The sequence below is a fragment of the Coregonus clupeaformis genome, unplaced genomic scaffold (assembly GCF_020615455.1).
Source record: "Coregonus clupeaformis isolate EN_2021a unplaced genomic scaffold, ASM2061545v1 scaf0504, whole genome shotgun sequence".
Lineage (NCBI taxonomy): Eukaryota > Metazoa > Chordata > Actinopteri > Salmoniformes > Salmonidae > Coregonus > Coregonus clupeaformis.
In genome coordinates this window covers 305,760-329,391 of record NW_025533959.1, presented here as the reverse complement: position 1 = coordinate 329,391, position 23,632 = coordinate 305,760, and the positions used below count along the sequence as shown (strand labels likewise).

Here is a 23,632-nt window from a genome sequence, read left to right as displayed (position 1 = left end):
GTGCTATAGTAAATGGGGAAAATGTGAACGCAAAAGCCCAAGTGCAGTGAACATCTAGAGCCCTGAAATTCTATTCTGTACCTCGAAGCCAGTTCCACTGCGTTTTGTCATTGTTCCCCTCTAATCAGGGACCGATTTAGACCTGGGACAACAGGTGGGTGCAATTAATTATCAGGTAGAACAGAAACCATCAGGCTCTGGACCTCATAGGGTAAGAGTTGAATACCCCTGATCTACCCCTGATCCACATGGGCGTGGTCCACTGCTTATCTAGTAACCCCTCTGTCATGAGAATGGATGAACATACTGTCATATTTCTAATCGCCCAATTAATGCTTTTCACAGATTGATTCAGCTTTAATTGACTACTGGCAAGAATGGTGGTGGTGCATCAATAACATTTACGTTTAAAGTAACAACAGTTGTTGAGTGGTAACAGGGGATGTTATTGATTTCCACTAGGTTACCTCACCAAAGAAAAAAATAAAGATCCAACAAGCATTGAGCCAGTTAATAAAAATGCATTTCATACCGGGCTATACGGTTTTTCAATTACAAGGACTGGCATTTACAGTAGTATAAACATTTTGTTATTTCCCTTACAGGAGGTGCACGAAATAGAGAAGTTTGTTAAGCAAAGCTGGAGAGATCGTTCATACAGGTTATCAGATAAAAATACAGATACAGTATGTTGTGTGTTTTGTAGAATCAGAGCAAATGGAAATATAGTTAAATCTCTGTTCATCTCATTAAAATCCAGGATGGATGTCCCTCTCCTGTCTCACATAGGTATGGCACAGGTCACCCACAGACCCCCACCATCAGGTCCTCTCTATATTTGGATACATAAGATATATTTACTTGTTTCTACGTATGTTGCTGTCATGAGTTTCTAGTGTTTGAGAACCAAGACCCAATCAAGGCCCTAAATGGATCAAGGTTGATCTGATGGTCTGAACTTTAAGCCACAGGGGGATGGGGGAGTTACAGTATGTAATGTTCAGTGGGGGCCTGGGTAACACTTTATTTGGATAGTCCATTTGTAGATGCTCTACAGACTATCTACAGATTATTAGTAACATTTCAACTAAGTATCTACTAACCCTAGCTCTAACCCTAACCTTAACCCTTATCCTTATCCTAACCCTAAACTTAACTCTAACCCTAGCCCTAACCTTAAACCTTACTCTAACCCTTATTCTAAACCTAACCCTAACCGTAACCTTAGCAAGGAGTTGCTTATTAACAGATTGTTGATAGTATGACCATCTGTAGAGCATCTACTGATGGAAAATCCGGACTATCCAAATAAAGTGTGACCGAGGCCTGCTTATAAATTTGGCAGCGCTTAATGGAAAAAAGTTTAATTTAATAATAAAACCCTCTCAAGGTCATCATGAGGGGGAATCCCTCCCTTCATAGAAGGGAATCCCTAGTACGTAAACAAGATGACGTCAGAAGTCAAGATGCTCACGTCCTGATAGAGTGCCCCCCTTTATGCCCCCTTTCCCCTCCATGCAGGGTGAAGCTGGCCCTGTTGGCCCATACAGGTTTGGTCTCTCTGGCACCCTATGTCCTGACTTGGCCCCATTCCAAACAGAGGGCGGAGGGAGAGAGGAGGGTTGGGATATCCCTGGCCCAAGGTGGGCCACATCGATAGGGCTGTTTGTCTGTCACACAGGCCTTATCTCTCTATCCCCTTTGGTGCTGAACGTAGTACAGCGTTTTTTTTTTTCAATTTCTTTTCTTGGGCCAACATACTTTCAAATGGGTGTTCCCTCCATTTTCTCTCTTTCTCTCTCTGTGTCTCTCCATCAGCCCCAGGTCACTCTATCATTGGGTACGTTTACGTTCGCATCGTGGCGATCAACCTATTTCTACTGCCACAGACCAGGCTGGATCACCTTGGTGCAGGTAAGGGTGTGGCCTCCCAGGCCAGGGGTCCATTACTGGGGTCTGTCATTGAGGGGGCTTGGGGGTCAGTGGTGTTGAGTGGGGTACAGGTGAGAAAAGGTAGGGATTTGAATGGAATATGCTACAGACAACTTTATCTAACTTTCCATTAACTCAGATGTATCTGAGGTTTATACTAAAAGTGTATCATACAAGCCTGTCAGTGAGAATTAATTTTTGGAATGACATAGCTGCAAGTTACAAATAGGATAAATCCTTTTTTTTTAGTTTTTCTTTCTACAACCCAAGTCTTGCAATTAGTCTGTTGCTAACTAACCGTACAATGACCCAGGTGTTTTTTTTCTAGTTTGTAATTGGTACAAAAAATACTGTCAAATCTAACGAGCATTATGTGTGAGTTGTATAGTACAATTGAAGGTCTGTAGTGTTTGGTTGTGGCCCATGATGTTTCAAACAACAACTAACATCACGCTTCTCTTCATCAGTTTAATTAGTGATGGTATATGTGAAGAAAGTTGACTTTTTTTTGTTTTCCCGCTCACCTCAATTTAGTGGTCGACGGAGGTTAAAAAAGCTCAGGGTCACAAGGTTTGAGAGATTATGGTGGTAGTGAACAGTGTCTTCTTATCTGTCCAGCAGCCTCTGTTGTTCCAATGTTATATACAGTTGCATAGTATTTCTAATCAACATTCTTTTATGTGTATTTGGAGCACTACATATTCATTGTGTAACCAGATATATGAAGACACAATGTTAAGTTAATACACATTAAAATATTCTAGTTCTTACTGTACACTTCAAGCTTTTAATGTCTGTCATTGTACCACGAGTTACCAACAGCCTCTTTTTTCTTTACTGTATTTGGAGTAGAGTAGATCTGTTAAATGACGTGTTACTGTACAAAATAGTTTTTACAGTATGAGTTGTAATATTGTAAATTACTGTAATGGATGACTAGAGCACTAGGGTGTCTGTCTGGCCTGAGAAGGGCGTAACCCAGAGATAAGACTCTGTGAGTCTCCCACTCAAACCACTGCATGGGCCACACTGTCTCAACGGCTGACTCATGGTTAGGAGCACGACTCATAGCGGCTGTGACACGAGCTGGCGGTATCTTGATTAAATGGGCCTCAAAATGTGTCATAAGTGTGCTTATAAGGTTTACTTGTGTAGAGGTTCATATGCTCTGTTGGTTGGGCTTGTCACACATTGTGACCAATTTGGCTTCACTGTGTGTATGAGGAGCCCATGAAAACATGACAAAAACAGTCCATTTAGAGTTTACCCCAGATTACCCCAGATAGAGTTTACCCCAGATTACCCCAGTTAGAGTTTACCCCAGATTGCCCCAGTTATAGAACTGATGCAGGGGTAGTTGAGTCTCAAGCATTCCCAGTATTATTCTTCAGGGCCAGGGCCATAAGCCCCTCCCCCAACCCCTAAAATTGTCAAAATAGAGCTGAGAGGTCTAGACTAGAGCAAGGTCTTATTCGATGTCACTGTTGAACCATTGATTGTGACATTAGAGGGAATCCCCTAATATCCCCCCTCTATATGAGAGTGGGCTGGCATTCCTTAGCTCTTCGGAGACTAAATCATTGGTACGTTTTTATTTACAAGGCCATACTGAGACAGCTCCTTTTCACCTGTGTACCTACATTGTCCAGCAGACAAATGACAACTATCACCTGCGCTCACATGACTGTGGATGGTTGACTGTGCCGAAGGCCCATACAGAGCTAGGGGAAAAAGGTTCCAGTTCTCTGCCCCTTCCATTTGGAATGAGCTTCAAGAAGTCCTGGAAATTACAGGAGCTCCTCCCTTTACATGTGTTTAAAGCTAGGGTAAACACTATGATGGAAAATGAAGTGAGGGCCTGTCAATGTTTTGACCCTTCATTGCACCACAATTCCCCAAAACCATCTTGCTGCTCAATGTGTAAATATATGTTTTTAAACTGTAGTGTTTTGCTTTTTTGGCCAGGTCTGTCTTGTAAGAGATTGTTCATCTCAATGGTAAAATAAAGGTTAAATGCATGTCTGTATTTCATGTGTCTAATTCTAGTGTGTTTGTGTTTGTTCATTTATGTCAATGTGCATTCACATTGCAGGGTATGCACAAACGTTGCTGAAAGGACAGACGAAGCAAGCACTGACACACTACAATGGAGAACGATCTGTCTTTTGGAGAGGTGGACAAAACACATTTTTATTGCAATAATGCAGTAGATGGGATGGGGAAATATGAATTGTCAATTCAAAGTATTTGTTACATTTTATTTACATATTTTACATTGACCCCCCCCCCTCTCTCTCTGATTCCATCCAGGATGTCATGTCCTATGAGGAGGAGAGTGACTCTGCCTTCCCATCTCCGATCAGACCGTGTGTGCTTCCCCCTCTTAAAAGTTGTATTTGTTTGTCTAATTTGCATTTCCTCATACAAGAAGTCCAACCTGAACCATATTATAAGGAATTAAATGAATGGGTGAAAGTGTCTATAACATCATATTGTCAACATATACATCAACTGGTTGTCTAAAGATTGTCAGTGAGAGTGATCAGAAGTAGGCCTACTGTAAGTTATTATACAACTCCACCCCCCACTGGCCTAAGCCAGCATGACATCCTTATCTGAGAAGGCAGGACCGATAATGCAGAGCTTGCCCAAGTCTCTCACTGAAGTCACCAATCTCTGGTAACACAACCAGCGAATGGTTCTGACGATACAGAATATAAACTACAGGCTTTTGCTGCCCCTTTTGGCCAGAACACAAAACATCAGGAGCTGCAGGTGCATGGATGGACGTTTTTTAAAATTTATTTTTCAAAAAATTGCAAATCCTTCTCTCTGTCAAGGGGGCTGACTTGCGCCATTTCATAAAAGAAAGGAGCACAACCTAGCCTGTTGTCTGTAAGATCTGGTGAGGAGCAGCACACCTGCGTCCTGTGCCCCCCTCACTAACCTGGTTCTCCCCCCTCCCCCTCCCTCCCCAGGACCCCACCGGGCCACAGTGGCAACTATGACCTGGAGCAGAGCAGGCAGGAAGAGGACAGCGACCAGGCAATCCAGAGCATCGTCATTCACACCGACCCAGAGGGTGAGCACTAAACGCCCAATCAACACATTCTCTCTACACCCCTCTGTATGTCTCTCCTACACAAGTACACCTCCAATGGAGTGCTAGGACTGAACACTCCCTCTCTGTATTTCAGCCTATCTGAACCTGAACACCAACGCCAACACCAGAGGGGATGCTCAGGTAAGCTCCATTTGGGGTATAGCTTCAAATCAATGGATACCTGGTATATTGAAAAGGCAGTTGGCATTTTGAACCTGATCATGACATTGTGTGTGTCTCAGGCCTATGTGGAGCTGAACGAGCTCATGGGCAGCAGCTGGCAGGAGACAGGCCGCTGGGTGGGCTATGAGGAGAATTTGAACCCAGCAACGGGCAAGTGGGGCCCCTCCCACGTCTCCTACCTTACCTTCAAGAGTCTGATCCAGCTTCGCAAGATCATGAGCACAGGTGACTATCTGGGCCAAATTATCACTCAATCTGTAATAATTTCTGGACATAATCTGGATAATTTCATGAGGTTATTATCAAATGAATCTTTTCTCAAAGCCACCATATGAATCTGTATTTCCAACACTAGGTGGCAGGCAGCAACAGGCCATGTTTGACCTATCCCAAAACTATGTCTGTGTGTGTTCAGGTGCGGTCATTCTGGACCTGCAGGCCAGCAGTCTGTCTGCTGTGGCTGAGAAGGTGGTGGATGAATTGCAGAACAAGGGTGAGATCCGTGCCACTGATAGAGATGGCCTGCTGAGGGCTCTACTGCAGAGACGCAGTCAGTCTGAGGGAGCTGGGGCTCAACCCGTGGGAGGAGACATCGAGATGCAGACCTTCTCTGTCACCAAGCAGGTAACACTAGGCTTAGGAGCTATATCCCACCGCTAAATCTCAATATCACTCCAGCACTTCATGACTTCATTCAACCTCTCACCCTCTTTCTTTGATAAATCTATCTTTCTCTCTCTCCCAATATCTCACTAACTGACCTTCCACCCTTCGCTTTTCAGAGAGATACAACTGATAGTGTGGAAGCCTCCATTGTCCTCTCAGGTAGGCTGTGTGTGAAAAGTGAAATACAACTCACCACCAACTGGAAACTCTGTCTGATTTGCCTATTCAACCATTTATTCTAAAAAGTATGGAGACTCTGTAATTTACATTTACATCATTTAGCAGACGCTCTTATCGAGAGCGACTATACATTTTTCATACTGGCCCCCCGTGGGAAACGAACCCACAACCCTGGCGTTGCAAGCGCCGTGCTCTACCAACTGAGCTACAGGGGACCTCGTAATCTAAGCTCTATGTGTGTTCCAGGGGTGATGGACTCCCTGGAGAAGCCTGCCGTGGCCTTCGTCAGGCTGGGGGACTCTGTGGTGATAGAGGGGGCCCTGGAGGCCCCTGTGCCGGTGCGCTTCATCTTTGTGCTGGTGGGCCCTAGCCAGGCAGGAGTGGACTACCATGAGAGTGGCCGTGCCATGGCTGCCCTTATGGCTGACTGGGTGAGAAAATAGGAGTGGAAAGAGGAATGAGACTTATTAAGGCCAGGGAGCGCAAGGGGTGAGGGAAGGAATGGGAAGATAGGAGAGGGAAGAATGAGGAGATAGTATCTAGATTAAACTTTTCAGTGTTTTACAATAGCTAACCCTGCTCTCCCCACGTCTCCGGTCCTACAGGTCTTTAGTCTGGAGGCTTACCTAGCCCAGACTAACAAGGAGTTGACCAATGCCATCGCTGATTTCATGGACTGCAGCATCGTCATCCCGCCCACTGAGATCCAGGACGAGGGCATGCTCGAGCCAATCATCAACTTCCAGAAGAAGATGCTGAAGGACAGACTCCGCCCCTCTGACACCCGAATCATGTTTGGTGGCGGGGCCAAAGGTCAGTCACACAGACTAACCTTGTAGTTACAACTAATCTAAATCTACATATAACTTGTTAATTCAATTTCCAAATTAGGGATTGTTTACGTTTGGCCTACATTTCCTTCTAATATGATTTTCCAAATAAAATTGATTGATGTTTTGAAAATGCAGAGATTCTGGAGATTCTAGTTTAAACCCGTCCAAAACACTTGCTCTGTCTGTGCTCATTTTGAGTCATTATTTGTTTTGTTTTATCCAGCTGATGAGGCCGATGAGGAGCCCAGAGAAGACCCGCTGGCCCGGACAGGCATTCCCTTCGGCGGGATGATAAAGGACATGAAGCGGCGGTACCGCCATTACATCAGTGACTTCACAGACGCCCTCGACCCCCAGGTCCTGGCTGCTGTCATCTTCATCTACTTCGCTGCCCTGTCCCCTGCCATCACCTTCGGAGGCCTGCTGGGTGAGTTCATGTCTGAAGGAGGGACCCACCTAGTATCATAGAGGACAGGAGCACTGACTGACTCTATGTAGGATTTGTATGTAGGCCTACATAATAGTGGTTAAAATCATGACCTTCATCCCCCTGACCTCTGCCTCCAGCCGATAAGACGGAGCACATGATGGGCGTGTCTGAGCTGATGATCTCCACCTGCGTCCAGGGCATCATCTTCGCCTTCTTGGCAGCCCAGCCTACACTGGTCATCGGCTTCTCTGGACCACTGCTGGTGTTTGAGGAGGCCTTCTTTGCGGTATGTACCATAGAACTTTCACATGACAGCTCAATGAGCCCTAGCTCTGACCCCTGATGACAGTATGCTGAGCCATCACTGCTTTAAGTCATCAGGATGTCAGTCATTTTAGGCTATTATGATAACTGTGAATTTAAAAGTTACAATGCAAGTACATCGTTAACATAAGCAACTTATTTTTATCAATCCCATTGTCTAGTTTTGCAAGTCCCAGGAGATTGAGTACATTGTGGGCCGTATCTGGGTAGGCTTGTGGCTGGTGATCATCGTGGTGGTCATCGTGGCCGTGGAGGGCAGCTTCCTGGTCAAATTCATCTCCCGCTTCACCCAGGAGATCTTCTCGATCCTCATCTCCCTCATCTTCATCTACGAGACCTTCAGCAAGCTCATCAAGGTACCACACATCACTCCACCTCATCTCCTCACATCCATCCCAACATTTACATCCATCCACCATCCAAGGCACTTTTTTTTATACCTAAACTGACTGCATCACTTCTTCTTTTTATAAGAAACATTAATGTGTTGAAAATCCCAAATTGTTTGCATAGTCAACTTACACACAGCTCTGACACACACACTTACCCCACCAGACATGCCACCAGGGGTCTTTTTACAGTCCCCAAATCCAGAACAAATTCAAGAAAGCGTACAGTATTATATAGAGCCATTATTGCATGGAACTCCATTCCATCTCATATTGCTCAAATAAACAGCAAACCAGGTTTCAAAAAACAGATAAAGCAACACCTCATGGCACAATGCCTCTCCCCTATTTGACCTAGATAGTTTGTGTGTATGTATTGATATGTAGGTTACGTGTGCCTTTTTAAAAAATGTATGTAGTTCTGTCCTTGAGCTGTTCTTGTCTATTAATGTTCTGTATTATGTCATGTTTCATGTTTTGTGTGGACCCCAGGAAGAGTAGCTGCTGCTTTTGCAACAGCTAATGGGGATCCTAATAAAATACCAAACTGTAAATACAAAAATAAAACCTGTCTTTCTCCTTTCCTTCACACCCCTCCTGTCCTCCGCTGCTAACTCATCTACATACCTACTTTTCTTCTCTTGTTATTCAGATCTTCAAAGCTCACCCTCTGATTCTGAACTACGAGCACTTGAACGACTCCCTGGAAAACCCTTTCCACCCGGTGGTGAAGGAGCACATAGAGTTACATGATGATGGCAACAAGACAGTGCACGAGGTCGTACTTGAGAGGGCCTACCCCAACACCGCCCTGCTTTCCATGTGTCTTATGTTCGGGTGTTTCTTCATTGCATACTTCCTCCGTCAGTTCAAAAATGGCCACTTCCTCCCTGGACCGGTAAGAGCTGCAGCTTTTTTCAACAGTGATGACTACTGTATGTCTGTGAACAAAGCGAACTTTTAACAACCTGGTGCTTATTCAGTATGTTGCTGCTGAACAGTATTGAGGAGAGATGAATCAGGATAGGGTATTTTAGGGCTGGAGAGCCCCCTCTGTGTTCTGTGTGTGATAGCCTTCACTTTATATGCTTTCCCTATCACCAGATTCGTCGGATGATTGGAGATTTCGGTGTTCCCATCGCCATTTTCTTCATGATCGCTGTGGATATCACCATTGAGGATGCCTACACTCAGGTTAGTGATTTATAGGTTTGTGTTGCCTTGACTAAAAGGTGATCTCTGTGTATAACATATTACTCTATCCTCAAACTGTTTCATGTAAAAAGGGATATCTAGTAATAGATTAAATACAGCATATGTATTTTGTGTGTCCCCTGGCAGAAACTTGTGGTGCCCAAGGGTCTTAAGGTGTCCAACCCCGACGCCAGAGGCTGGTTCATCAACCCCATGGGAGAGAAGAAGCCTTTCCCTGCCTGGATGATGGGCGCGTGTTGCGTGCCAGCCCTGCTGGTCTTCATCCTCATCTTCCTCGAGTCCCAGATCACTACGTTAGTAACATCATCTTCATGTCCATAGTCCCTCCCCAACCGCTAAGCCTCCTCTCATTGTTTGGCCTCTGACCTTTCCAGGCTGATTGTGAGCAAACCAGAGAGGAAGATGGTGAAGGGCTCTGGTTTCCATCTGGACCTGCTCATCCTGGTCACCATGGGAGGCATCGCCTCCCTGTTTGGGGTGCCCTGGCTGAGTGCCGCCACCGTGCGTTCTGTCACCCATGCCAACGCCCTCACTGTCATGAGCAAGGGACCTAAGCCTGAGATCGAGAAGGTGCTGGAGCAAAGGATCAGCGGCATGCTTGTGGCCGCCATGGTCGGTAAGTGCTACCATATAGGCTACTGAGATTTAGCTGATGCAGTCACTACTGACGAACAGACAGAACACTGGATGTCTAAACAAAAGGCCAGCACAGTCCTTTGTTGATCTCCTAAAAATGTCTGAGAAATATTGTTGTTCCTGCTATTCCCAGGTGTGTCTATTCTCTTGGAGCCTATCCTGAAGATGATTCCAATGACTGCTCTGTTTGGAATCTTCCTCTACATGGGTATAACCTCACTCAGTGGGATCCAGATGTGGGACAGAATACTTCTACTTATTGTACCCAGGAAATACTATCCTACTGACGCCTACGCACAAAGGGTATGCTGCCTCTCTCCATCCTCCAATCATCCTCCTCTCTGTTTCATCATTTTATATCATTATTTCATTTATGAAACATACCAGACAATTCCTACACAATAACACACTGTGGCAATCACAATGTCATTATCTGAATAATCATAAATGACCTTTGCACTTACAAGTTTTACACCATAGTAAATATCAGGGGTGCAACTTTTGTTTTAGAAGTGTGGGGGGGGGACATTATTTTGTATTTTATTTTTATACAGTCGGATAAACACTCCAAACAGCCTACCTGACCGCTCTGAGGCGTCCGCATGGTCCTAAAGCACACTGTTGCCTCGTTTTGTATCACATTCCAATTATAAATCTGGGGGGACAAAAATGCAATTTCAGAATGTGGGGGGGACATGTCCCCCCCGTCCCCAGTGAAAGTTGCGCCCCTGGTAAATATAAGTATATATCCAATGTGTTGCCCCTGTCTGAACCCTCCTTCTCTCATCTCCTTACTGTAGGTAACTACCATGAAGATGCACTTGTTCACTCTGATCCAGATGGTGTGTTTAGGAGCTCTCTGGATGGTGAAGATGAGTGCCTTCTCCCTGGCTCTGCCCTTCGTCCTCATCCTCACCATCCCTCTGCGCATGGCCATCACTGGAACACTCTTCACTGACAAGGAAATGAAATGTGTAAGTGGCACACAAATGTTGTAATGTGGTTAACTACAATCACAGGCACATGCATGTGTTATGGGTAGGAGCCTGGTCTCAGGTCAGGACCTTATGTTATGTGCTTTAGACAACTATTGTTGTCATGCTGATGAGTGGTCAGAAGAGTTAGCTAAATCACATACAGATGAGACCAGTATTGACATGATGGAATCTGCAGAGAACATTTTCTAAATACCCATTCAGCTGTTGATCATCTTGTGATCAATAGAATGACAGTGTAGCTATTCATTTTCTACATATTGGGTTCAGTTTCATTTCTATTGGAAATGTTTTCTTTCAAACCATTTCAGGAGGTTTAGAATAAATTCTGCCTCAGCTAAATCAGTGTGGCTCGACTAAACTGTGTGCATTTCTCTAATGAGACTGTGTGTCCTGTTGCAGCTGGATGCCTCTGACGGCAAGGTGAAGTTTGAAGAGGAGCCAGGAGAGGATATGTACAACGAGTCCCCGTTGCCATGAACACATGGACACGACTTTTCACTTCTCAACTCACTGAGAGGATCCAGTGAACTCAAACAATGCTTTAATAGTGACTGGTGTCTAACACATTTATTAGTATGTGCCATCAAAATATATCCTTTAGGAAAATGTATTTTTAGCCAACTGTCCTTAAACGTCATTGCAATTGGGTATGGTTGTGCGCCAAGCTAAAATGAAGGTCTCAGGTAAGCATTCAAACCTTTTTAATGACAGGTAGCCTAATATTCTACATTATTGATATGACAATTAACATTCATCTCTCAAATACCCAAATAATGCCCAAAATATAGTCCCATCAGTATTAGGCAGATAAATAGATAAATGCAATATTCTAAGTCACACAAAAATGCTTTTCTATGGGACTGTTATTTTATCCTTTGTTCTGTAGCCTATTTTATATCCTAGTTAAATTGTTCTCCTTTGTTACAGTTTGGTTTTATGCTTCATTGTGATGAATTGTCTGCTTATTGAATGAAATGATTATGTAGATTACCTTTTGTTCTTGCTGTTTTGTTTATTTGCAAGCTAATGATAGAAAGTGTGAGTATGGCGGTAAAATCATCTTAGTTCTATTTTTGGGTGTCCAGTGGTGTCACTCATTCACAGTCCTTATACCCAAATACATATTTACCTCAGGATGTAATGCTTTCAGGATTGCAAAGGTGGGAGGGATACATATAGGAAATTGATTGATTAATCGCTGAATGAATTGTAACAATATTATGATGATGTGGAGGAGGAGAAATGTGTAAATATGACAAATGAATCACAGCAATAAGATCTGACTATAGGACTATTACACAATTTTATCATCGATCAGGGAGAGGTGTAAAAGGACAGCTGTATATTTGGTTTATTGTACGTTGATGTGTGCTTGAATCACTGTACAACTGCTGTTTTGATTTTCACCACCCTACCAATTAAATAAATTTTTAATTTGACTCAAAACCATTTAATTTCTTAATTTAAGACCACTTTATTCATCAATGGGAGGAGGGCTGACAGTGCTGGTCCACAGGAGCGCTGAGAAGGGCGCCACTCCAACGCGGTTTAACGAGGCAGTGCGCTCATTGGAAAGTCCTTTGTTTTCAATGGATCTGGCTGTCTGGATTGGATGGCTGGGTTACGCCCACAAACTGACAAGGTGGAGTTGGAAGAAATTACATGAGTGGGAAAATGAAGCCGTCAAATAGCCTGCTAGACTTTGCAAATAGGAGCACCACTAAAAGTATAGGCCTATCCATGGAATACGATTCTAGTATCTGTTTCGTTTTCGCAATCGGTCAGCAGAGTTAGCGCTGGCATGAATATATGTTTATGACACTTTTTTCCTCCAAATGTTCAGTAGGCCTAAACATTGCAGATTGTTATTAAATGTTAAGTTATTATTCTATAATTAGTGAAATTACTTTGATGTAACAACATTAGCTGAATAAAGTTCCACTTAGATATAGGCAGCTGTCTGGGACAATTAACTTTTACTAAAGTACCGGTAGTCTAAAAATATTTGCACTGGCTCATTGTCCTCGGCGGGTCGGAGAGCTAAATGTGGAAAAATAGTATGGCTGTGGGTGATGCGTTCGGCAGCGGGGGAGAGATCGAAAATGCGGATGTCTTTGCTAAGAGAAATGGTCGGATCGAGAGAGCTGCGTGTTGAGTGGAAGGAGAAAGCAAGTGAGATGGAGGCGGGGGGAAGTTCCCATCTCTGCGGGGACTGGAGCGCCTGTGCCCTGGACCGGCGGCGCAGTGCTGGCTAACATTCAACCCAACCCTTGCTCCACAACGAGCTCGACTCACGCTGAGACAGGTAAGGCTCACAGCCACCTCCTTCGTCAATTCGAATGCTCAAAATATATATAAAAAAATACTTCCACAAACGACTTTCCAGCAAATAATTTACGCTCAGTATGGTTTATTTTCTCCCTTTAATAATTTTAAAAACGCCTCATCTTGAATTGTTAGCAAAACACTGACTGCTGTAGGGTAGCCAATTCCGAGGTCGCCATACCCGAATTTCTTGTCCTTTACCACGGGTAAGAAATGCGAACTATAGGGTCTAAATAATATGGTATAAATTGACAACATATGCCTTGATTATGGACCACCGTCAATTTGGCATTTAATTCACCAATGTATCTTATTTTCTGCTAAGAATTGACTATTTCCGCGCCGAGATCTCCATGCGGTTGTTGACAGAATCAGCCGCCTCTCTGGTTAGCCATCATGGATCTCAGTTTAATATCTCACCGTGTGGGCTCTCCCTCGATCTCGCTTGACAACCATCAATGCCAACCTGCGAAAACCAGTATTTGTTATAGCCTATGATCCTGGTGTGGGTCTGGTTAGTTGCACACCCAGGCTTACTTTAAACCCCGTTTCTTGCTAAGCATGTAGTGCGCCATAGGAGCTTGTCACGGTCGGTATCCTAACTGACTCGCGCTTTGCCTGTAGCATGGCGGCTCTAGAACCATCCTCGCGCCAGTGAACCATTTGCAGTCTCGGATGTAAAAATGTTTCATTCTGTGTGGTGTCAACTTGATACAATGTAACCGCGGATTGAAACCGAAACCTTGTGAATGATGAGAGATTTTAGTTATGTATCCGTATTTCAGTTCTGACGATTAGCGAAGATTGTTACAATTTATTTTCCTTTTTCTTCATTCGTGTGCCTCAGTCTTCACGACCCATCCTCGCCACACAACCTGGTTTACCCCGTGTTCAACGACAGCTGAAAGAAAAGTCGGGGTGAACAGAACCGTTTCACGGTGAGTTTGTTCATTTTAATCGTCGATTTTCAAGAAACACAACAGTGAATTTGTCTGTCTGAGATTAATGATTTTCTACAGATTCCCTTTCATGGAGACGAGGTCAGTGTTCGGGTCGCAGGCGTTTGGAACTGGATTTTTTTCCTATAGGTTAATGCAAAACTAATAACGTTAGGCCAATACGTAATATTTTTACCGACCAATTAAAAATACATTTTAAATGCATTTAGCTAGTTAACGTTACCTGCAATATTGATTGCACCATAAATGTATATACAAAATAAAACGTAAATCCTTATCCATGGTGAATCCCCTGAAGTTAGCCATGCTTTAGCTAGCATAAATTGACTGGTCTGGTGGTTTTCATGTTTTATATTTAGCTAGCTAGCTACCTTTTTAAACTTTAAAATGTATAGATTGTTACCCGCAATTTAGTTGTCATTTGAGTATTTTCGCAGGTGGCCACCGTGTTGGTTAACAATTCAATATATTGTTGTAAATTAATGTTAATCTGATGGCTGCTAACATAATATAGCTAGCTAGCGATTTAGTAGCTAGCTAACCCTTGCATTGAACCAGAGTAGTGCGGTTGCAGCTAGCTAGCGCGGTCGTTGGAGTTTGTGGACCACCCAAACCATTTTATCATACCAGGATATTACTTTTAAATTTCCCATAAATTGCATTGATTTGTGACACTAGCTACCTATGTCCAACCACTGTTTTAAACGCATCGTTAGACCAGCGATAGTTGTATCCCCCCTTAAACACACTGGCAGTCCAACACAAGCTCGTGCGTACTATATCACCAAGAACCGGGAAACAGGCTGGGTGCAGACTTCAGAGTCGCCATCACATATCCGAAATCGGTTACGCCTCGCGCAAGAATGTCCTGCTTTTTCGGTTTGATTATGGTTGCTCGCTGCTATACCAAAACGATTATTGCCTAGAAACGGGTCTCGGAGGACGAAGCCCAACAATTTAATTTATTATAAAACGTAATATTTCTCCCTCTAGCCCCTCACAAGAGTCGGCCGATAGATTCAAGGCGGAGGCAGGTTTCTCTTCCAGCTCAATGTTGGTAGTGTGGCTTTGTCGAGTGGTTCATTTGGTAGTAATGCTCCCTTGCCACCATTCCTCCTCGTCGGAGACCGAAAGCGGATCTCCCGTCCATTGTCAGCTGGTTGCCTACAGCTGCCTCTAAACGTTCGCTTCCTCCTTCTGTGGTACCTCCCCACCACTCCGATTAAATCCTCCATTACCGACCGACAGAAGACATGGTCGACAGAAAGCAAAATGAGTAGCTACTTTTAATGTAGAATAAGCTAGCCTATTTTCCAAATCGACATACAGAGAGCATTACCAGTCGTAGACTTCTGCGGTGTTATTTGAGATGTGAAACCGTCACAAGCTATAGCCTGTCTCACGATGTAGCGTAAACGTTTAGGGGCGGTATAATAAACATTAATAACCATCATGTCGAGGTCGATTTTAATTTCCAGGATTTGAAAAGGCTGGAATTTCTTACCTAATAGTTTGTTTGGAATCATCTTTGACGTTGATGTAATGAATAAAAGCAATCGAATAATCTCTGTCCAATAAATCTTGTTTTCAGAATCACATTTTACACCCATTTATTGTAATATGCAAACAAATATACTAGTCGAATGATATTCACTTTAAGCGCAAACCTATGCCATTTCAAATGTGTTTACCCTGAAATAAAAAAACATCTCCAGATATTTCCTAATATCACAAGGCATAGCATTGGCCAAAGTAGTTTTCTGTTACTATCTGGCGTTTGCATGCATTAGGCTTATGCTTTGTGTGCATAGGTAACTTGGATATTATGTCTCCTGTGTATAATTTTTTTGCTGGCACAGTAGTGAGAGTAAATTGTTGGTAAGATTGACAATGACTCACCGCACCTTGTATATTATTCACAGCCATTTAAAAGAAAGGGATAGTGTTTTAATAGGATCTGTTTTGTTTATGTGCAGGTAAAAGAAAGTACAGATGAATGGAGAAATGGACTCGTCCACTAAAGACCAAGGTGAGATCATAGTCAATCAACGTGAGATCATAGTAGTCAATCAAGGTGAGATATAGTCGCAACATGGAACTTCTTCCTTCCATCACCTTCAGAATATGGTGCAAAATAGAGAGATTCATGATTTTGTTCACTTCAGCCAGGATAATGGTTGCAGGGCAGGCAAGCTGATATGTGTGTCCTTGCGTGGCTATAGTGTGGACACAGGACGACCTTTTGAATCTGCTAGAGGCCATGAAAGTCAATCTTCCCCAGAAGGACCTGGCCAAGTACAAGACGTCAGAGTCCCATCTGGACTGGGAGAAGGTGGCCTTCAACTCATTCACAGGAGATATGTGCAAACAGAAGTGGAACGAGGTCTCCAAAGTGGTACGTGATGTCTCTATCATGCTATACTGGGGTATTGTGTATTAGAGAATAAAAGTGGATTTCCAACTCTTGTCAGTTCAATATGTACATACTGCATCTTGCCTCTGCAATGCGTTTTATGTTGTTCTGTGTCTTTGGTTCAGATCCGTAAATTCCGCACATTAACCGAGCTGATTTTCGATGCCGAAGACTTCATCAAGAACCCGTATAAGGGCAAGAAGCTGAAGGTGAGCTGCATATCATATTTTTATGATGGACACTATCAGTTGATACTTTCACAGGTAACACATTGTCTTAGCAAATTCAGTCATGTGATGACTGACTGTCTTTGTGTGTTGTTTTGCTCATATTGAGTATTGTTCTTTCGAATGTTATTTTGTTTTATTTTTTACTGAACAGAAGCATCCAGATTTCCCCAAAAAGCCCCTGACGCCATATTTCCGCTTCTTCATTGAGAAGAGGGCCAAGTATGCCAAGCTGCACCCTGAGATGAGCAACCTAGACCTCACCAAGATCCTCTCCATGAAATACAGAGGGCTGCCTGACAAAAAGAAGGTCAGAAGCAGGGAGAGAGTGGGATGGAAAGGAAGAGGTGCAATTAAAGGGAGGGAGGGATATAGTGACACTTGGAATGGGAGAATATGTCCTCCTTGGTATATATAATTTATTTGAGCTGAGTAATTTGCTGATGTTGCTCATGGTTGTCTGTGCCTTGTTTTGTTTTTTTGACAACAGAAAAAATATCTAGAAGACTTCCAGAAAGACAAAGAAACGTTTGGGCACAGCATGTCAAAGTTCAGGTAAGGTTCAAATGTAGGTTATCTGCAACTGGAGTAAATATACATATTTGAAGGGGGTGTAGGGTTTTCTCCATTGTGTTGAATGTGTTTTCTTTTGCTTGATGAGTACATGTACAGTAGCCAGTGTGTTTCTGTGTGACTATAGGGAGGACCATCCCGACCTGGTGGAGAGCATGGCAAAGAAAGGTTCTAATGTGCCAGAGAAACCCAGGACGCCTCAGCAGCTATGGTACAGCCACGAGAAGAAGGCCTTCCTCAAAACGCATGCAGACGTAAGTCAAGCTTTTCAGGACTGTTTGTTAGCACCTACAAAAACAATGTTCACACTCAATGCTAACATGCTAAAGTTGAACTATGTCCATCTGAAGCAACGTAAATGTTGTTGAATCTGTCTGTTACTAGGCGACCACCAAAGACATTAAAGATAGTCTTGGGAATCAGTGGACACAGCTGTCAGACAAAAAGAGACTCAAGTGGATTGCCAAGTCCCTGGAGATGCACAAAGCATATGAGGTGAGAGCACAGTTAAATATGAGGCACACGTCTCTGAAGTTGGCAAAATTACTGCCTGACTCTGGTATTTCCGAGAGGATTAATTGATTTTTAACCCATGACCCCTGGTTGTTTTCCACAGGAGGTGATGAAGGGCTTCATTGAGACACACCCAGAGCTCAACATGAGCAACGAGGACATCGTCAAGTCCACCCTCACCAAGGCTGAGAGACATCTGAAGGACAAATCTGATGGCAGGCCGGACAAACCACCTCCGTGAGTACTATTCCCCACCAGCACACTTTTAATCTTACCACTGGGTTATCACACTGTGTTAACTGGACATGGTGAGGAGAGTTGTGACCGTGTTGTGTACTCTGTGTGTTTTTTAGGAATGGTTACTCCATGTTCTGTGCTGAGTTGATGTCCAGTATGAAGGACGTGCCCAGTACAGAGCGCATGGTCATGTGCAGCCAGCAGTGGAAGCTGCTGAAACAGAACGAGAAGGACGCCTACCAGAAACGCTGCGAGCAGGTCTGTACTTCACTAGCAGGTGGACTGTTCACTCCAACATTGACTTTTTGGACCTACTGTCAGAAGTCTTAAGCGCTCAAGTTTTCAAAATTCTGTTTTTCAGAGAAAGAAAGAATACGAAGTCGAGATGAACCGGTTTCTTTGTGTAAGTTTGTTTTTCTACATGTATGTGTGTCTATTTATATATATCTAGTGAATGAGAGCCGAGGCAGTATGTATGTTATTTACTCAGTGTCTGTCTGCAGAGTATATCAGAGGAGGAGCAGCAGCGTGTGCTGGGGGAGCAGAAGATGATTGGCTTCAAGAAGGGCAGCGGGGGAAGCAAAAAGAAAAGCAGAGCAAAGGTAATCCCCACAATGCATCAGTATCACTCACATCATCAGCTCCACACATTTCACAATAACAATCATAAATAAGTATGAAATGGAGATGACTGTAATTTGATCAATCTCAGACAAAATAGATATTGACCATAGTATTCATTATTTCAGAGGGGATCAATAAAGTTGTATTGAATTGAAAAAAGCTCCCATCTCTTAAATTGCAGCCTAGTCCAGAGAAGCCCAAAAGGCCCATCTCGGCCATGTTCATCTTCTCTGAAGAGAAACGGCCCAAGCTGCAGCAGGAGCGACCAGACCTGTCTGACAGTGAGCTCACCAGGCTGCTGGCACGCATGTGGAACGAGCTCTCAGATAAGAAGAAGGTACACACCTCAGTTTAATACACACTACCATAGTGCAGCTGAGAGAGGGTTCTGAGCAGTAGGATGCAGTATATAAATATCTAAAGTATTGAATAAAATGCAGTACAATGCATGACCGCATCAATTATATGGCATCGGCTTGTGTCGATGAAAGGGGATTTCTGGTTTCAGCCTCTACCTGTGATCGTTGGCTAAATAACTGACGTTGTCTTCCCCCTGTAGGAGAAGTACAAGCGTCTTGAGACGGTCCTGAAGGCAGAGTCTGTGAAGAAGGGACAAGAGGAGCGCAGCCGACTGCCAGACACCCCCAAGACTGCACAGGACATCTGGCAGCAGAGCGTCATAGGAGACTACCTGGCCAGGTTCAAGGTTGGTGACCCAACTACAGCCTTCACAAGGGCTTGGATCAGGACTGCCTTTAAAGCATGTCAACTCCTCCTCCTCCCCTTGTCCTGACAATCTGCCTCATTCCTCCTGTGCTTTACAGAACGACCGGCCAAAAGCCCAGAAAGCCATGGAAGCCACTTGGAACACCATGGAGAAGAAGGAGAAGATCATGTGGATCAAGAAGGCAGCTGAGGACCAGAAACGATATGAGGTAAGTGGAAACCCATGTGTCTAAAAGGCAGAGGTGAGTCCCAGAGATTTAAGTGCCCATTGAGACTTACTGGCACTCTTTTTTTTTCCTGACAGAGGGAACTGAGTGAGATGCGCTCTCCTGCCACCATCATTGCCTCAGGGAAGAAGATGAAATTTGACGGTGAACCCAAGAAACCCCCATCGTGAGTGTATTTCTGATGGAGTGTTTCTGTCTGTATTTTTGTTTTTGAGAAACTTACTTCAATGTGTTCACCAATGTACCTTTCAGGAATGGCTACCAGAAGTTCTCTCAGGAGATGCTGTCCAACGGGGAGCTGAACCACCTCCCTATGAAGGAGCGCATGGGGGAGATCGGGGGCCGCTGGCAGAGGCAGCCGCAGAAGGAGAAGGACCGCTACAAGAAGATCGCTGAGGAGAAACAGAAGCTGTACAAAGTAGAGCTGGAGCGGTGGCTAGCGGTACGCCATCTTTGATTTGTAGCAGACACTTAGTGCATTGAACATCCTAGCAGTTGTGTGCCTGTAATGACCTGACTAACTAAAATGTCCCTTCTTTCACAGAGCTTGTCCTCACAAGAAAGAAACACGTACAAGGAGTACAACTCACAAGTAAGTTGTCCATGCTATTCTATAAATAATAATAATAATAATAATAATATGCCATTTAGCAGATTATGCCTTAGAGTGAGAGTTATCACAAATTCCCTGTAGTTGCTGGCAAATTAACATGTAAACAAACTGAGTGTTAATCTTAATCTCCTATTGTCTTCCTCAGAAAAGGAAAACCCCAGCAAAACCAGGAGGCACTGCAGCCAAAGTTAAGGCCAAGGTAACCAAGAAGTCGGTAAGTCACAGCTCTGTTCAGTTTTGTTTATCATTACCACTCTACTTTTACCACTCTCCTCTACTAAGTCAAACATCATTAATCTCTGACAATCAATCTTCCCCCAGGACACAGAGGATGAGGATGATGAGGAGGAGGAAGAGAAGGAGGCTGCCTCATCAGATAACGATTCATCCAGTGCAGAGGACAGTGAGGAGGAAGACGATGATGACGACAATGTTAGTTTTCAGACTTGTGTGAAATTCATCATTGCTGTTGCAAATTATAATGGAGCCCTTGACTGACATGACATGAGGCTAACTTCCTTGTTGTTGTGCGACACCTCTTGCAGAATGAGGAAGACGATGATGACGATGAGGAGGCGGAGGATAAGGAGAACAAGTCAGAGGGGAGTAGCAGCAGTGATTCGAGCTCAGTGGCGACGTCGGACTCTGATTCAGACTGAAGCACTGGTCCGTTGTGACCCAAGAGCGACTGAGCTGAGCCAAGAGTCCAGGGAGCGCTGACACTGTGCTGACCCTGCTCTCCTCACCACCCACCACCAGAGGGAGCCCCTGCACCACCATGTCTATTTATCACACGCTTTCTCTTTCCTGTGTTCATTGGTGTTCTGTACAAGGAGGGTGAAGACCCTACCACCACCACATCATGCCCTTCATCTGTTATTCCTTCAACCCCGCCTTGACCTGCTCCCCTGCCCAGCCCACACAACGCTGGGTTCAGGTGGGTCCAATCTAAAGCGCGTTGGGACATTTGGCTTCCTTTCTACATTCTGTGGCTAATAGGTTTCTAAAGAGCTTTTTTTGGGTGACTGTTGATTTTGGCCCCATCCTGCTTTGTCAGTGTAAGTCTGTGTCAGATACTAGAGGCCACGGTTACAAAGAAGGAAGGTCGGGTAGTGGGGAGTTGTGAACAGGCCTCCTAGAGCCAAAGAACCTATCTATTTGTCTGGGGGATTATTTTGGGGTGGGGGGTGCAGGGGACCATATAATTGCACTCTTGAGAAATGTTTTCTTTAGTCTTTGGTTCTTCAGCGCCTCTCAACTTTCTTTCTACTCTCAATTTGTATGTTTTTATTATTAGGTTCTTAACGAGGTGGTATCTTCAGGAAAAATTAAGCCATTATGAATGTCTCTTTTTGTTGCTGGAAATTTAGAGGAGATGTATTCATCCACAGTTTCAGTTAGATTTGGATGCATTTAGAAAAATGCCTTTTACCTGCCTTTGACAGGTGTTCAAGTTCAAAGGTGACTGACAGTTTATTTATTTATTCTACATAGAAATGCATCCAACCTTTTTTGGGGACAATTTCAGGGGTCTTTGTGGAGCAAGTCCAAGACAATTCTTTTTGACTCATGTTGGTTCTCATGTTGATTTTCCAGTTTAGATTTGTTCATCCACTGGCCTGTTGGAACAGTATAAATAATGAATGTTTCTTAGTGGTATCAAAGGAATTTATCGTTAATCGCCACACTTAGTTGTTATTTTTGCCCAGACTGGAAATATGAGATGCAATTCCAAGTAAGTTTTAAACAGACTATGTTGTACAATTTAATATTGGTGTTGATTTCTTCCTTGAACCACTGTTTTACACTTCTATTTGATGTATAGGTGATTTAATGAATTTGTTTTAATAATGTCGAGGGCTGTGGTCAGTTCCATTTGAAATCAGGGATGGATTGAAATGGATCCATTTTGTTCTTTAATTCAAATTAAATTGACCCCTACCCCGATATTCTTTTAGTCTGATTATCCCCAAAAAGCTTTGCACTTAATGAAAGCCTGTCCCATACTTCCTGTGTTCAACAGTCATCTGTTCAGCCCCTACGTTTGTGTGAAAGCGACTGCATTGGTGTGTGTTGTCTGCATCCTGTGTTTGACTGTGGCTGCTGTTCGATTATCTACCCTCCTCCATGTGTGTACTTCTCCACTCCCCAAGGATGAAAAAACATTTGCTTGGTGTGAGAATGGGCTAGACGGAGTTCCCAAAATGTTTCTTACACCAGTCGCATGCTTTTAAATCCTTGAGGGGCAGTGAACTAGTTTGCACCGGACTGCAACCTGTGAAGGATGTATGTGCCTGCGTGGGTGTAGGAGGCACTTCTCATCCCATTACCACACAAACACCTTGAATGTAGATGTTTTTTAGGCCCTTTTCTCAAAATGATTGAAGCCGAGTCATGTCTGCTCAATGTGGTCCTGTTGCTTACCAGCACAAGGACATATGTGTTAGACGACCCACGGGACAGGTTATGTCATAAGTTTAACTTGTTTCCAGGACAGTACAATCGGTTAATAATGGCCCCAGTTTTAAATGGGACTGAGTTTGTCCATTTCTACATCTCATAATTGTTGACTGAATAATACCAGCATGGTGGGCTATATATGATTTGGTGAAGGAAATGTTATGCAGGGTGGGATACTGGATTTGCGGAAAGGCGTTGCCAATGGGGATACAACATACTGCTGTATGGTATTTGTAAATATTGCTTTTTTTGTATTGTGTGGAAATACTTTGATTTGGCAAAGTCTTGTCAGTGGCTCCATCTGAGGCGTGAGTCCATTGCTTGCAGGGGAAAAGTTTGATTTTATTTGTCCGTTTTTAGTTATTACATCTCTCCCCATGTTTGTTAATTTGTATAAATGACTAAATGAGAACAAAGGCTTTACAGATTTGTACTGCTGATCATTTGACACATTTTTGATGTTTTCTATAGCTGAGGGTGTTCTTATGTCCCTGCTATTTAAGCATTTGACAAATAAACTTGGTCTTTAACAAAGTATACATATTGCGTTTCTTATTTTTACAAATTATTGTAGGCTCAGTTGGTAGAGCATGGCGCTTGCAACTCCAGGGTTGTGGGTTCGATTCCCACGGGGGGCCAGTATGGAGAAAAAAAAATATGCGCTCACTAACTGTAAGTCGCTCTGGATAAGAGCGTCTGCTAAATGACTAAAATGTAAATTTGTGATGGATGTTGATTGAAGACACTTGCCAAATAGTGGGACCCTTCAAATAATATGTTCGAAATGCTGACCAAACAATAGTGTCCTAAATAAATGGCTAAATTAGAATTTCGTCAAAGATACAA

The 23,632-nt window shown here is 43.6% G+C and overlaps 2 protein-coding genes across 3 annotated transcripts; both read left to right on the top strand.

Annotated features, from left to right (window-relative positions):
• Window positions 1–1,775: 1,775 nt before the first annotated feature.
• Window positions 1,776–12,328, top strand: LOC123484942 (band 3 anion exchange protein). The gene is made up of 21 exons (XM_045215744.1): window positions 1,776–1,914; window positions 3,898–3,929; window positions 4,025–4,105; window positions 4,243–4,298; window positions 4,911–5,014; window positions 5,130–5,176; window positions 5,278–5,443; window positions 5,634–5,842; window positions 6,001–6,043; window positions 6,311–6,495; window positions 6,670–6,877; window positions 7,121–7,324; window positions 7,465–7,613; window positions 7,813–8,007; window positions 8,693–8,938; window positions 9,145–9,234; window positions 9,382–9,548; window positions 9,630–9,871; window positions 10,025–10,194; window positions 10,692–10,865; window positions 11,289–12,328. The coding sequence occupies exons 3-21, from the start codon at window positions 4,079–4,081 to the stop codon at window positions 11,364–11,366; spliced, it is 2,760 nt and encodes a 919-aa protein (XP_045071679.1). The 5' UTR covers window positions 1,776–1,914; window positions 3,898–3,929; window positions 4,025–4,078; the 3' UTR covers window positions 11,367–12,328.
• Window positions 12,329–12,499: 171 nt separating this feature from the next.
• LOC123481018 (nucleolar transcription factor 1-like) lies at window positions 12,500–23,325 on the top strand. 2 transcript variants are annotated; one of them, XM_045215745.1, is made up of 22 exons: window positions 12,500–13,194; window positions 14,062–14,152; window positions 16,150–16,247; window positions 16,396–16,568; window positions 16,712–16,795; window positions 16,968–17,123; window positions 17,304–17,368; window positions 17,514–17,640; window positions 17,771–17,881; window positions 18,003–18,136; window positions 18,253–18,394; window positions 18,498–18,539; window positions 18,640–18,738; window positions 18,942–19,097; window positions 19,320–19,466; window positions 19,585–19,695; window positions 19,791–19,879; window positions 19,966–20,155; window positions 20,258–20,305; window positions 20,472–20,540; window positions 20,648–20,758; window positions 20,872–23,325. In XM_045215745.1, the coding sequence occupies exons 3-22, from the start codon at window positions 16,166–16,168 to the stop codon at window positions 20,983–20,985; spliced, it is 2,250 nt and encodes a 749-aa protein (XP_045071680.1). In that variant the 5' UTR covers window positions 12,500–13,194; window positions 14,062–14,152; window positions 16,150–16,165; the 3' UTR covers window positions 20,986–23,325. The 2 variants fall into 2 exon arrangements, with proteins under 2 accessions (XP_045071680.1, XP_045071681.1); XM_045215746.1 differs by having other exon boundaries at window positions 12,502–13,194; window positions 16,150–16,202.
• Window positions 23,326–23,632: the final 307 nt, after the last annotated feature.

Excerpts from the sequence above, each read along its gene's own strand:
- LOC123484942 (XM_045215744.1), top strand. The coding sequence starts at position 4,079 with ATGGAGAACGATCTGTCTTTTGGAGAG. Across the intron at positions 9,235-9,381 it reads TTGAGGATGCCTACACTCAG|AAACTTGTGGTGCCCAAGGG; the intron begins GTTAGTGATTTA and ends GTCCCCTGGCAG. Across the intron at positions 9,872-10,024 it reads GCTTGTGGCCGCCATGGTCG|GTGTGTCTATTCTCTTGGAG; the intron begins GTAAGTGCTACC and ends TGCTATTCCCAG.
- LOC123481018 (XM_045215745.1), top strand. The coding sequence starts at position 16,166 with ATGAATGGAGAAATGGACTCGTCCACTAAAGACCAAGGTGAGATCATA. Across the intron at positions 16,248-16,395 it reads GATCATAGTAGTCAATCAAG|TGTGGACACAGGACGACCTT; the intron begins GTGAGATATAGT and ends GCGTGGCTATAG. Across the intron at positions 17,882-18,002 it reads AGATGCACAAAGCATATGAG|GAGGTGATGAAGGGCTTCAT; the intron begins GTGAGAGCACAG and ends TGTTTTCCACAG.